At 44.9% G+C, this 13,339-nt stretch overlaps 1 protein-coding gene across 1 annotated transcript in view; it reads right to left on the reverse strand.

Moving 5' to 3' along the window:
* The window catches only part of ACSF3 (acyl-CoA synthetase family member 3), a 407,668-nt gene that overhangs the window by 329,709 nt on the left and 64,620 nt on the right, over nt 1-13,339 (reverse strand). Inside the window, exon 5 of the mRNA XM_086945801.1 lies at nt 2,427-2,572. Within this exon, the coding sequence (XP_086801927.1) occupies nt 2,427-2,572 (146 nt within the window). The remainder of the gene's footprint in view (nt 1-2,426; nt 2,573-13,339) is intronic.

A 13,339-nucleotide genomic window follows, 5' to 3' on the forward strand; every position in this document is an offset into this window, starting at 1 on the left:
GCTCTGTCCTCAGCAATTTTCTAAGCAAGAATTTTTCCAATTCTATCCCCACTCTCATATTGCGATAGCTTTTACTTATGTAGCTTGAAACTAATTCTCTCTCTAAAAAGTTTTTTAGTATTAGATCGTAAAGTAAACAATTTAAGTTCTAACTGGGCTGTATTTTGAGAGGTAGATACCCCTATAGCCTCTTGTCTAAGAGTTTCTGCCAGATGTTTCTCCAATGACCGAATGCTTGATGTAATATCACAAATCTCACTTTTTCGTTTTGCATTTTGCCTAAGTATAAACTGCTGGGCAAACCCTCTAATACTCGCCTTGCAAGCATCCCAAACATAAATAAGTGGAGCGGAGTTCATGTTAAACTCCAGAAATTCTTTAATATGATCTTTCAACTGAGTAATAAATATTGAATCTGATATCAAATATCTGGGAAATGAAAATATCCTAGGTTCTTGTTTCTTAGATATAATATTAAATCGTAAGAGGATGGGATTATGATCCAAAGTTACTCTAGGGCAGATCTTCATTTTGTATGATTCCAATATATTGTCAGAGGCCCATGCCATGTCAATGCGTGAGCACATTTTGTGAGGCGCTGAATAATACCGTATTTTCCGGCGTATAAGACGACCCGGCGTATAAGACGACCCCCCACTTTGCTTGATAAACTTTAGGTTTCATGCTATACTCGCCGTATAAGACGACCCCCACTTCCAGCGCAGTCCAACTTTCTATCTCCATGGACTGAGGAGATCACGTGGTACTGACACTCCCCTCCTTCCGACGAGCATGAGATTTCTGGAAGGAGAGAGAGATCAGCACATGTGGAACACAGTGGGGGCCGCCATCTTCAGAGCTGCCTGTTATATTTCAGGACCTCCTGCTGCCTCATCCATCTGCCTGGGGATGTGGAGGCGCGTGTGCAGGTCAGTCTAGGCACTTGATCCATGTAACTTAACGTTTGCTTTTTCTAATTTGTTCATTTTGTACTATGGGTTTATGTAATAAACGTTCCGCTCCACGGTAGTTGTGCCTACAGAAACGCCTGTGGAAGCTGCTCGGTATCCCTGGCTGCAGGCATGCGATTTTATATAGCGCGGACTTTACCCGTTTGTGTCGGACGGCAGTTTAGAGCCCCCCCACGCTCCCGCTGGGTCGCAAGCGTGGGCGGGAAATGGTGCAGCTCGAACTCGCACCCAAGAGTAGTCCGCGCTGTCGAAAAATCCATGAAAACAAAGGGTCTAATTTTGTATCCGGCGTATAAGACGACCCCCGACTTTCAAAAACATTTTCAGGGGTTCAAAAGTCGTCTTATACGCCGGAAAATACGGTAAGTATAACCCGCAAGCTTAGGATGGAGATTCCTTCAGACATCTTTTAAATTGTGTATGTGTGAAAGTTCTAAAATTGTAGCTCTAGTCTTACGCATACGTTGAGATGTACCTTGCTTCGTCGTATCCTGTGCGTAATTCATAACACAATTGAAATCCCCCATAAGTATTAACTCCCCCTCCCACTCTAGTAGTTCTATATTTAATCGGTCAAAACTGGAGCATCATCAATATTCGAACCATATAAAGCACAAAAAACATATTTGCCATTTGCTAAATTAATTTGTACAATTGCCCACTGTCCTGACTTATCAGAAGCTGCTTTAAGAATTTCTACTTTAAATAACCTTTTCTTAAATATGGCCACCCCCCGAATTGAAGCATTTAAAGTTGTACATGTCAATAGCTCATATCCCCCTTGCTCCAGCAATTTCCCATCCTTAAAGCAAATATGAGTTTTATTTAACAGTGCCAAATGAGGATTGTACATTTTAATGCAATGATCAATGAAAGGTCCCTAGAGTTGCAACTTCTGGTACAACAGATTCCACCAGAGAAGTGACCTATCTGTTACAGCAAAAGTCAGTGAAAAATCTGCAGCTGCACACAGCAATGGCAGTACTGCGTTGTGCATCACCAAAATACCTTTCATAAAGCCAATATGAAATATTGTATTACAATGTCTTCCTTGAGCCAATTTTGTCTATGAGTACAAGACAATTTTTGTGACTATTTTAAGGTGGTTGAGCAAATGAATCAACCTGAAGCGGCCATTATCATTCCTCAGACCCTTCCGCAGAGTAAAGTTGCCCATGAATAAGGATGTTCAGTCTTTTTGATGACACTTAACATCCAGTTGGTGCTTACATCTTATAGTTCCCAATTTTGGCAGAAAAGGGAATTGATTTGCTGAAGAACAAACAAGTTGTTCAAGCAAGGAAGAACCTCAAGTCTCATTGATCAACAGTTGACAAATCAGTCCAATAGCTATATGCCATTTCCTGCAAGGAGAGGTACATACACAGACACACAAAAGATGATGCTGGAGACAATTCTAAGTGCCGGCTCTGCAGATACTATAGTCTCAATTACCTGGCACACGCAGTCCTCTCAGAGGATTGGAAAGCGCCATCCCGATTTCCGTCATGCCGTACCTCTCGAGCAAGATATGGCCAGTGATATCCTTCCACTTCTCCAGGACAGGTACAGGAAGTGCTGACGATCCCGAAACCATCAGCCTGGGATGGGGTAGAAATGGGGAAAACATCACACTCTAGAGACGTGAAAAACACAATATCATCATTCATCACAAGATCTTATCCCGCCTCAGAGTGCTGTCAATACAAAGTGCTGGAGATTTAGAGCTAAGCAAACACAAGGAGATGATGTACGGAGTGCTGAAAGTTTTCAGACACTCACCCCTAGTCACAGATCTGGGTTGAATCAAAGGAGATGATGGACGGAGCGCTGAAAGTTTTCAGACACTCACACCGAGTCACAGATCTTGGTTGAATCCAGGAGACGATGGACGGAGCGTTGAAAGCTTTCAGACACTCCCCCCCCTAGTCACAGATCTGGGTTGAATCAGGAAGATGATGGATGGAGCGCTAAAAGTTTTCAGACACTCACACCCAGTCACAGATCTGGGTTGACTGTTCCCATGAGGCACAGGGTCAAGACTGATTTGCATATAGCTGGGTCTGTACTGAGGTGGCGAAGTGAGCTAAAGAATGATGATGGATTCAACCCAGATCTGTAACTGGGGGTGGGTGTCTGAAAAGTTTCAGCGCTCTGTCCATCATCTCCTTGTGTTTGCTTTGTTTGCCATAAGTTGGCAGGGTATGCCCAGACGTGGGTCCCTTGCTCACTTTGCCACTGGACTCAAGCTAGCCTGGCTGATGAAGGGTGTTACCCAGAAACCTGTCCTAGGATGATTGTTTCCGGTTCAAGGAAGACCTGGCTTGGCAGTTCGGGCTGGACTGTTTCCATGAGGCACAGGGTCAAGACTGATTTGCATATAGCTGGATCTGAACTGGGGTGGCGAAGTGAGCTAAAGAATGATGATGGATTCAACCCAGATCTGTAACTGGGCGTGAGTGACTGAAAAGTTTCAGCGCTCCGTCCATCATCTCCTTGTGTTTGCTTTGGAGATATAGAGCTAAGCAGTTGTTTTAACGTTCAATATATAACTTTAAAAAAGACAGACCTGACAAAAAAATTCCAAGTCGTTAATTACTTGTGACCTCTTCAGCCATCTGCACGACAGAAAACGTAATAGAAAATTGTCCTATTCACCCTCAAATAGAACTTCCAACCCTATTTCCGCACAACTCCTGAGTGCCTTGCGCTCGCCGTGTCTGGGCGAATACTTATAACTTCCATCCTAATTCATCCACACTAAGCTTTACATCTCTGGCATCCTGGAAGCAGTTTGATGACTGGAGTTCATTAACTAATGGACTAATCGAATGGTCAAACACTTACAGTACTATCTTATGTCTAGTGATACACCCATAATCTATTGTGCAGGATAGCCTCGACAGGAGCATCACACATGATATGTATCTGAACTCCTTTTACTGATAAAGTGATTGGCCATTTCTACAAGCCCACTGGCTTGAGGATTCTATAAAGTCAATGTCTTGTCGTAGATCAATACGCTTTCCAAACTAGAGCAAGAAATCATATCATGGAACAAAGAATGGTAAACCAAATCAATTACAACAACAGTGTGCATTCCTAGTAAAATAAGAGTGGGAAAGAGGCAGACATCTGTCCGGACTTGAGAGATTTCCCATTACACCGGTGCCTCTAGAAGGCTGAATATATCGGGACAGGGTCAGCTGCATTTCAGGTAATGCATGGCCCACGGTTGACAGCACTGGTTCGCGCCAGCGCCAGCGGGCTCAGGTAGAGCTCAGGCTACTTACTGTTCCATGAGATTGGGGGCAGGTCAAATCCATTTCATTGGGCTCTGCTGCATCAAGAGTTGCAACCTAATGGTTGCGACCTGGCTCTGGCAATACAAAGACATTTGACTGATTGACAAGGGCACATCCTACGTCATCGACCCCATCAACCTCTCTCCATCATACGCTCCCCTGTGTATAAGGGATGCACAATACAATATACTGCAGAGAGGTCTTTATTTCACATGACCGAGTCTTTTTCGAGGAAAACAGGGATAAAAAAAAAGAGGACTTGTATCCGCCCTCCCGCCAAAAAACAGAGCAAGATAAAGCAATCTCTGATCTGCAGTAATAGCAGTGCTGAATGAGGCTTACACTGTGCTGGTGTCAAAGAGGCACCGAGCTCAGAGGACAGGACTGCTATTCCTGTACAGTCCTCCAGCAGCAGCCATGGCCTCAGCAGCAAAGGGCGAGCCAGTGTTTGCCTGACTGATCCCACATGTGTCACTGTAGTAGGGCAAGGGCAGGTAACATTTCATCAGTGGTGGTGGGGGCAGGGAGAGTTGTGACTTGTTGGCCGATAAGAGAGATAGACAACGAAAAAGACTAATAAAGCGACTCATGTGGGAATAAACATAGGAAAGAGACTGCCGGGCACGCAGAGATGAAGGAAGAGATGATGCAAACAAATACATCTAGGATGCGAGGAAAATTAAACAGAAGAGCAGAAAGAAGCGGTAAAGATATGAGAAGGGGGAAGGCAAAGTAAGGGAAAGGAGGGAATTACACTGAAAAATGGAAAGAGATCAAAACGAACAAAATGAAAGATATAAATGGAATGAGAGAACGGAGGAGACCGAGAGAAAGGAACAGAGGAAGGGATAAGACTGAAAATAAATGAGACCGGGTGAAACAAATGAAAACAAATAAAAAGGTAACGGACAATGGGAAAGATAGAAATAGAGTGAAAAGAATGAGAGAAAAGGGAATAGACAAAGAGAAAAGAACAGAGGAAAAGACATGAAAAATAATAGGCACAAAAAGAGAGAGAGAGAAATTGAAAAAGATAAACAGACAAATGAAAATATATAAATTCCAAGGGAGGAGAGGAGATAACAGGGAAGGAGAAGGGATTAGCGGGAGGTAAGGAGAAGAAGAAAATAACAGCAAAGAGAAAGAGAATGAATGAGAGAGAGAAATGGAAAGAGGCAAAGGAATAGAGAAAGAGACACGCATTGAGACAGAAGAACGGAAATCCACAGACAGCAGGGAGCACAAAAAATCTGAAAAAGATAGGAAAATAGTTAAAAGGAATATATTAAACAAGCATTGGCAAAGCTAATAGGTCTTACTTTAGAGGCCTACTGGCTCTGCCAATGCCTTCTATTCATGGTGTAGTATCAAAGCAGATGATGTACTTCATGAAGGAAAGATAACAAAGAATGATTAAAAGAAGCATAATGACGTGGCTGATGAGCCATTTCATTTTGTAGGCGTATGATGAATGAGGTACACATGCGTGCTAGCACCTACAAAACGACGCATAGGCCATGTCATCGCACTAAAAAAATGTTAATGGGGAATAGGTTGGGGTAGCGGGTTGGTGAGGGCGGGGAACAGCTCATTGAAGATGGGTGGAGAAGCAGACGGATAAATGAGAGCAACATGGAGGAGTGAAGAGGGTACAGAAGGACGTAGATGAACAAAAGCAACATAGGAGGAGGGGATGCAGCACAATGACAAACACGTGCATCATGGAAGTCCAGAAGCACAAGGATGAGAGATGACAACATGAGCATGGGTGGGGGGGCAGAAGCACACGGATGAGAGACAGCTATACCAAACATGGCTGGGAGAGAAGCAGAAGAGGGAGACAGCTCGAATACATGAACTCTCAAGGGGTGCTTAAAAGTATAGAATAAAATGCCACCCAAAACGCGACCAGTGGGAGGGCATAAGTACTTAAGAAATGCTCCAGGGGAGGGGCAAACACAAGAAGAGGAAGTAAAGCCTTCAAAGGTAACAAATATGATACTAGCAAATCAGAGTGACAATACAGCCAACCTATGGCAAGCAATGAGCCCACTGTAAGCTGCCAATAATCTTGCAATAGATTGCACATGCTTTGTCTATTAGGTGAGACCTAAAAGGGGATGAAAAGGCAATCAAAGTATTTCCTGCTCAGTGCTGTCGAGAGTGCACAGCCTTAAAAATAGCATGTTAATTTGGCAGTTGAACATGGAAACAGGCCTGGAGCATCCCCTGCATCACACTGAACAATCTTCTGAAGAGGCTGAAATAATGCCTTTGAAAAACTCAACCATAAATCATCCTATTTATAAAGGAACAGTGGTCCCTCGCAAAAACCACTTAAACCTATGAATACAACAGGAATTCAATGATACCTATATATGTTGTCAAGTGGACAGTTTATAAATCATTTATATGTGTCAATATCAAGCAATGAGGTGGGAAAGATAAACAAACGTAACAAAGTTAATTTTGACTTTAAAAATGCAGGCATTAGTGTGGGATGGATTTAACTTAAATAGGTATAGTCACTATTCAGCAGTAACAATGCCTTTGTGTGTATTATATTATCCATAACGTGCGAATTGACCACAATCAGTAACCACCCTCATGGCCTAACTATTTTCAGTGTATATATTTTGTGTATTCTACCCGCATTGCCTAACTATTTTTCCTGTGTATATATGTTGTGTGTACTTGAACCTAAGATTGTTGAGCGTCATATGCTCAGTGACCTGATTATTGCCTTGCTCTCGAGTCTGTAAAGCACTCGGATACCATTGGGTCTAGCTAGTGCTATATAAAACCTATAAATAATAATAATAATAATAATAATGTATATAATGTTTGTAGGAACCAGAAGAGAGAGGAGAGAGGGAGGAGGGGACTTTATTTTGGAAATAAGAGCGTTTTCAGTTTTCTTCTGAAGATCAGATAATTCGGTTCCAACCTAAGGGTGCGGGGAAGAGAGTTCCACTCGGCGGATGCCTTCACGGAGAAGCGTCGGCCGCCGGTCCGTGTCTTCCTGTATCTGGGGATGTTGGCCAGACGCTCATTCTCAGATCGAAGGGATCTGGGGGCCTTGTAAGGAGTGATCATGTCACTGAGGATGGCAGGGCCGGCGCCATTCAGCAATTTATGTGCAGTACACAGGGCCTTAAATTCGACCCTTTGATGCAACTGGGAGCCAGTGTAGGGCCTTGATTGCTGGTTTGGCTGATACTCTGGAGGGAAGGTTCATAAGTAGTCGGGCGGCTGCATTCTGTGTGCGTTGGAGTTTAGCCAAGGTAGCCTCTGGGGCTCCCAGATATACCATGTTGCTGTAGTCCAACCGCGCCAGTATTAAACCTTGGACTAGGAGTTTCCTAGATGGGGCGGGAGTAATGGGAGCATCCTGCGGATGGTGCGCATAAGCCCGAAACAGGTACCTGCTGTTTTGGAGGCTTGGGTTTTCATCGAAAGCTCGGGTTCCAGCCAGACTCCTAAGGTCTTGATTTCTTGTTTCGGGGTAGGAATTTCCCCGAAAACGTCTGGCCAGACCGATGGGGGGATGGTAGCCCAATGCTTGCCGATGAGCATGACTTCGGTCTTTGACCCATTTAATTTAAGTGATGATTCACACATCCAATTGTGAATTTCCGTGAGGCAGTTTGACAGATTGTCCGGGCGGTCGTCCAGTTGGGATAGAGAGACGACCAGCTGCGTATCGTCAGCGTAGCTCACTATTTTAATTCCGAAGGGGGTAACCACATCTTCGAGAGGGGCCATATACGCATTAAATAGCGTGGGGCTTAGTGACGACCCCTGGGGGACCCCGCTCGTGAGGGGGAGGGTGGTAGAGTGGTGATTACCATCCCATACCTGGAACGAGCGCCCTTCGAGGAAGGACTCTATCCACCTGAGCGCCGACCCTGTGAGCCCGGCTGCAGCCAACCGATGGAGAAGGACACGATGGTTAACTGTGTCGAAAGCTGCACTAAGATCCAGGAGGATCACTGCCACTGACCCTCCTGAATCCAAAATGCGCCTTGCCTCCTCGATGACGGCCAGAAGGGCGGTGTCTGTGCCATGGCCGGGGCGAAACCCAGTTTGGGATTGCCGCAAGATGTTGTTTACTTCAAAAAACTGTGACAGTTGTCCGTTGACCAGTTTCTCGGCCAATTTGCTGATGCAAGGAAGGAGTGACATTGGCCGGTAGTTCGCCATATCGGCTGGGTCCAGCTGGGGTTTTTTCAAGAGTGCTTTAACTACTGCGCTCTTCCAGCTAGGGGGGACCGAACCTTGGGCGAGCGAGCTGTTTATAAGCTCCGTGATCGTAGGCACAATGACAGGGGCTACAGTTTTAAGATATCTAATAGGTGCGGGATCCAAAGGTGATCCGCTTTTCAGTTTGGCCATGGTTGTATCTACCTCGGTCGATGTTACTGCCCTGAAAGCAGCTAGCTGGGGGTGCAGGCTGCTTCCTGTCTGAATGGTGGGTGATTCATTGCCCAAGTGATATGATAGACAGGGAGGGGGAAGGGAAGCTAGAATGCGGGCGATTTTGTCATTAAAGTAGGTAGCCAGTTCATTACTTCGGTCTACCGGGGGGGTATTGGAGGAAGATGGAGCTGGTATTTTCAATAGCTCTTTTACAATAAGGAAGGATTCCCTTGCTGAGTTGGTGGAGTTTTTTATCCTCGTATCGTAATGGGAAGCTTTGGTGTGTTTCAGAGTTGATTTATATATTCTCACCGATTTCAGGTAAGTTTCTTTGCTGGCATGCTGCCAGTCTTTCCTCCATAGCCGTTCTGCTTTCTTGCAGTTTTTGCGTAGCATCCGAAGTTCAGGAGTATACCATGGGGCTGATCCTGGTTTCCCGTTTTTATCCTCCCGGGTTTTAATAGGAAGGTTGACGTCCAGGGATGTAACGATCCACTCCCTGAATTTACTGTCTGCGATAGCCGGGTCTTCCGAGTAGGTAGGGGTAGTTGACTTCAGGGTTCTGGCCCAGTCTTCTGTGGAGAGCTTGGACCATGCCCTGTCCCTGATATAAGTGGGAGGTTTGTGAGGTTTCCTAAAAGCTCCTGGCAGACGGAAAGAGACTAAGAAATGGTCCGTCCATGGGAGGGGGAGGGACTCTGTGGCTTGCATGGTAGGGATGTTTGTAAACACCGGGTCAAGCAAGTGACCTTTGTTGTGTGTAGCTCCGGAGTTTAAGAGTTGGAGGTCGTAAGCCGCCAAATCTGCGATCAGGTCGGCTGCTCCTGTATCTAGAGGGTCATCAAAATGAATGTTCAGGTCCCCTAGTATCATGTAGTTTGTAGTGGAGTGGGCCTGAGACGCTACAACATCCAGGAGAGCGCTGGAAAAAGGGCCTGAGTGACCGGGAGGGCGATAGACTAAGAGGCCAGATAACGAGTTAGTCGGGGCCAACTGGATCGTGAAATGAAGGCTTTCGGAATCGGGGACATGCGCATCATTGGCTTTACAGTGGAGATGGTCCCGATGGATGATGGCCACACCACCGCCCCTACCCGAGGGACGAGGTTGAGACTGAATAAGAAAGCCCGGAGGGGTAGCTATAACAGTATCTTGAGTCCGAATGATCGGAAAGCCACGTTTCTGTCAGGAACATAACGTCGATCTCATGGTCTTCTATTAGATGGTTAATTAACAGTGCGTGTTTAGGGAGTGAACGACAGTTCAGAGTGGCCAGATTAAGGGCTGAAGGCATGGCGGGTCGACTAGGGAGTTTGAGCTGGGCAGGACGGCAGAGGGTGCAGCTAGCGAATGGTCCTTCGAGATCATGTACATAGTTACATGAGGTATCAACAGTGGGTCTGAGACTTAAAAGGTCCCGACGTGAGTAGCTTACCTTAGGGGCAGTTTTGTCCGACAAGGGTTCTGGCCCTAGGCCCGGCCGTGCGCGGCCGGGCGCAGACGGGCTTGCCTTAGGCGCGCCTTCGGCGCGCAAACGGATGCCTCCGGGTCACCAGGCGCTCTACAAATCGTTAAATAAATAAATAATAATAATAATAGCTTGTGGTTCTGGTCTACAGTCCAAATAGCCGGAAACGACTTCCCGTTCTTGATCAAGTTCAAGACTTAAACCATTTACCTTTGTATCAACTCTTAAAACCATTTGAGATGACTAATTTATAGCAATGACTACAATACCTACCCCCTCTGTACACACCCACAAGTAGACTGATCATGAGTTGCTTTCAGGAGGTCAAACTGACCAAACCCACAAATGAAAATTGCTCAGAAAGTCCAGACAGGTTTATAGTAGTGAAAAATTTGAAAAGAAGTCGGGACGGAAAAAATAAAACCAGCAGTGGGAAAGAAGATCAATCATTTCTAGAAAACCTGTTTCCAGATTGTCAACTATGCCACAGCCTGCTGGGTTTGTATGAGTCTGAAAGGCCAATCATCATTATATCCTCACTGGCCACTTAAAATGATATTCTACCTCCTCTCGCTTTCAACACAAGCTGTTCAAACACTAATAAGCAAAGTTGCAGGAACTGCTTTTGCCACCACCACTAATCTTTGGTGTCACTGTCAAATGTTTCTGCAGAACCATGTAACGGATAGGCAGCATCTTGTTGTCCCCGGATTAAACATGGGGTGGGGGCAGGAGATTCGCACGTGCTTTAAATTTGCTTCGATACTGGTCTTCTTAGTTTACTTAGCTCATCTATGGTGACTTCAAGAAATCAAAGCTCATCCTCTACAGAGGATTACTCAAGGGTTATCACGGGATAACTTCCATCAGTACCAAGAAATATATTTTGGAAAGCTTATATTTCTATTAATATTTCATACAATACACACAAAATCATTTCTTTTAATGTATAACAAACACTTTGCAGGAAAAAGGTATTCAGAAAAATTCGAGAAGTCTCTTGCTGTAACAGTAATGATCTGAAACAGGTTGAGCCTACATGTCACAACGAACAATGGGGACAATGTGTTTCTATACAAGTATCATCAATGCATCAACAAGCAATGTTAGTCTATGTCAATTTCAGGATCTTGGAGAGACAATTTTGTGTGTCAAGGTCACAAAACTCTATTTCAACCTTATCCCATGAGCACAGAGCATCATTCGGACGATCTGAGATGATGGCAAGATCAATAAATTGATGGATGAAAAAGCTTAAATCAATCTTAACCCGAAGAAGCTCCCATGTGTAGCCTTTCACTTCATTTCTGTACAAAAGGGAACCCCTGAGCTCCAAACCAATCTTGGTTCAAACCCAATAGGGGCAGTGCAGCCTGATCTGCTAGGGCACATCCCTCGTGAACAGGAACCCAAGCAAACCCAGGGGTGTTTCAGACCAATTAGGCTCCATCAGTGAGCTGAAGCTTTCATTCCGGTTTGAATGTACATATGTGTGGGGTATTCGCATAGCAGTGAAGATCTGTTACAGAGTCAAATTACAAAGATACAGTCAACGTGTTGATTGAAGGGTTAGCCCGTTTCCATACGCAGATATCAATACCATAGTCTGAGACTACGCCTCTAAATGAGAGGATCTCTCTGTAGGAAAGTTAGTCCAGATATATTCGAACCAGTGCTTCACTCTTGTATTCTTCAACTTCTGCCTCCATAGGTTTTCAGCTGTTCTCCGCTATTATCCGCAAGGTGGCATGCCCCGGCACCCTTGCTGAAGATTGCTGGCTGGTAGAGGCGATTCACATTACTGTGGGTGCATCATAGCTGTAACTCGAGGATGATGTCTACTGAACCCTCAATCCAGCAGCATAGAAATGGGTTTCCCATTTCACCCTCAACCTAATTGTATATCAGGACAGCTTGTGATAGAAGATGGTATTATGTATATGACACCACGTCCCACTTGCTAGGCCAAGGCTGCTCAAATAACCTCCCTGCAAGAACCAAGGAGGCTTTCCATCACAAACCCAAGCATTCTAGTTACTATGGAATGCGTCAGTCTCACCTTTGATACTGGTAGGAGATTCCCTACAAATTCACAGATCTAGGAAAGGTCTGGCTCTCACTTTAACAGAAGTCAGTGGAAATGTGCGAATCAATATTCATCACGGAGAATTCCTATGGAACTATGCATATGCTTAAATAATTGAGCAGCAATTAAATGCTATTGTACGGCTGGATACTCCACTCTTGGTTTCCTTGGAGTTTGACTTACTCAAGGTTGTAGAACAAACTGATAAGACTGGGTTAGTGTTGAAGAATATGCCTTTTAGAGGGAGCGTTTCACTCCCACCAGACAGCCAGCCTAACTCTCAAAAGTGCCCACTCAACCTCCACCTGGAACAAAATGGTTTTGCTTGGGTTGATTGGGGCAAATCCAAACGTAGAGAAGGCCTGCTGGGATTACTCGGAATTGTGGCAAACACTCCTCCCAGTTTTTAACTTGGTCACTTCATATAAAAGTGCATTTATATTTCGATATAAAAGGAATAGGGAGGAGCATTTCCTAATCTTCAACGTTGTATACAGGGAAGAGAACACACTCTAAGCCTAAATCATAATCTTTCCACTTCCAGCTGTAATTCAAGTTGTCCTTCAGGGATGCAAGTAAAGGAGCATATCCTATGCTCCATCGGATGAATGAAAGATCAGAGCCGTGGCCTAAATCCTCTTATTCCTGTTTTCCAGATGTCTTCGAAGAATGCAAGTAAAACATCTACAGTGCTGCTCTTTCACCTCAGCACTCTGGATAAAGTACTCCACTCCCTTGTTGGCATTGCTATGCTCTGCTGCCTTTTCGGGGAACAAGAAGACCAACTTCTTAAGGGTCCTAGAAGGATCATCACTAGAATTGCTAAGAGGCGACAGACCAGTTTCTCTGAGCTGAGAGGTCACAAGGTAGTGTTCCCAAACTGAGGGGTCCTGCTGAACACTTGAAAGTTATATTTATTGCATATTAAGTTAGCTTCAAACACTTTTCGCTCCAAGAGCCCTTTTATGGCTGGGTTCGCATCTGATTCTGAAGCGTGTCTGATCTCTGCGTGGTCTATGATCAGAGGGAATCTAGGCATCCAGCCCTGGGACTGGACCTTTGACTGTTGGCACAAGATCTCAAAGCTGGG

This window comes from Lissotriton vulgaris, chromosome 12 (assembly GCF_964263255.1).
Source record: "Lissotriton vulgaris chromosome 12, aLisVul1.2, whole genome shotgun sequence".
Taxonomy (NCBI): Eukaryota; Metazoa; Chordata; class Amphibia; order Caudata; family Salamandridae; genus Lissotriton; species Lissotriton vulgaris.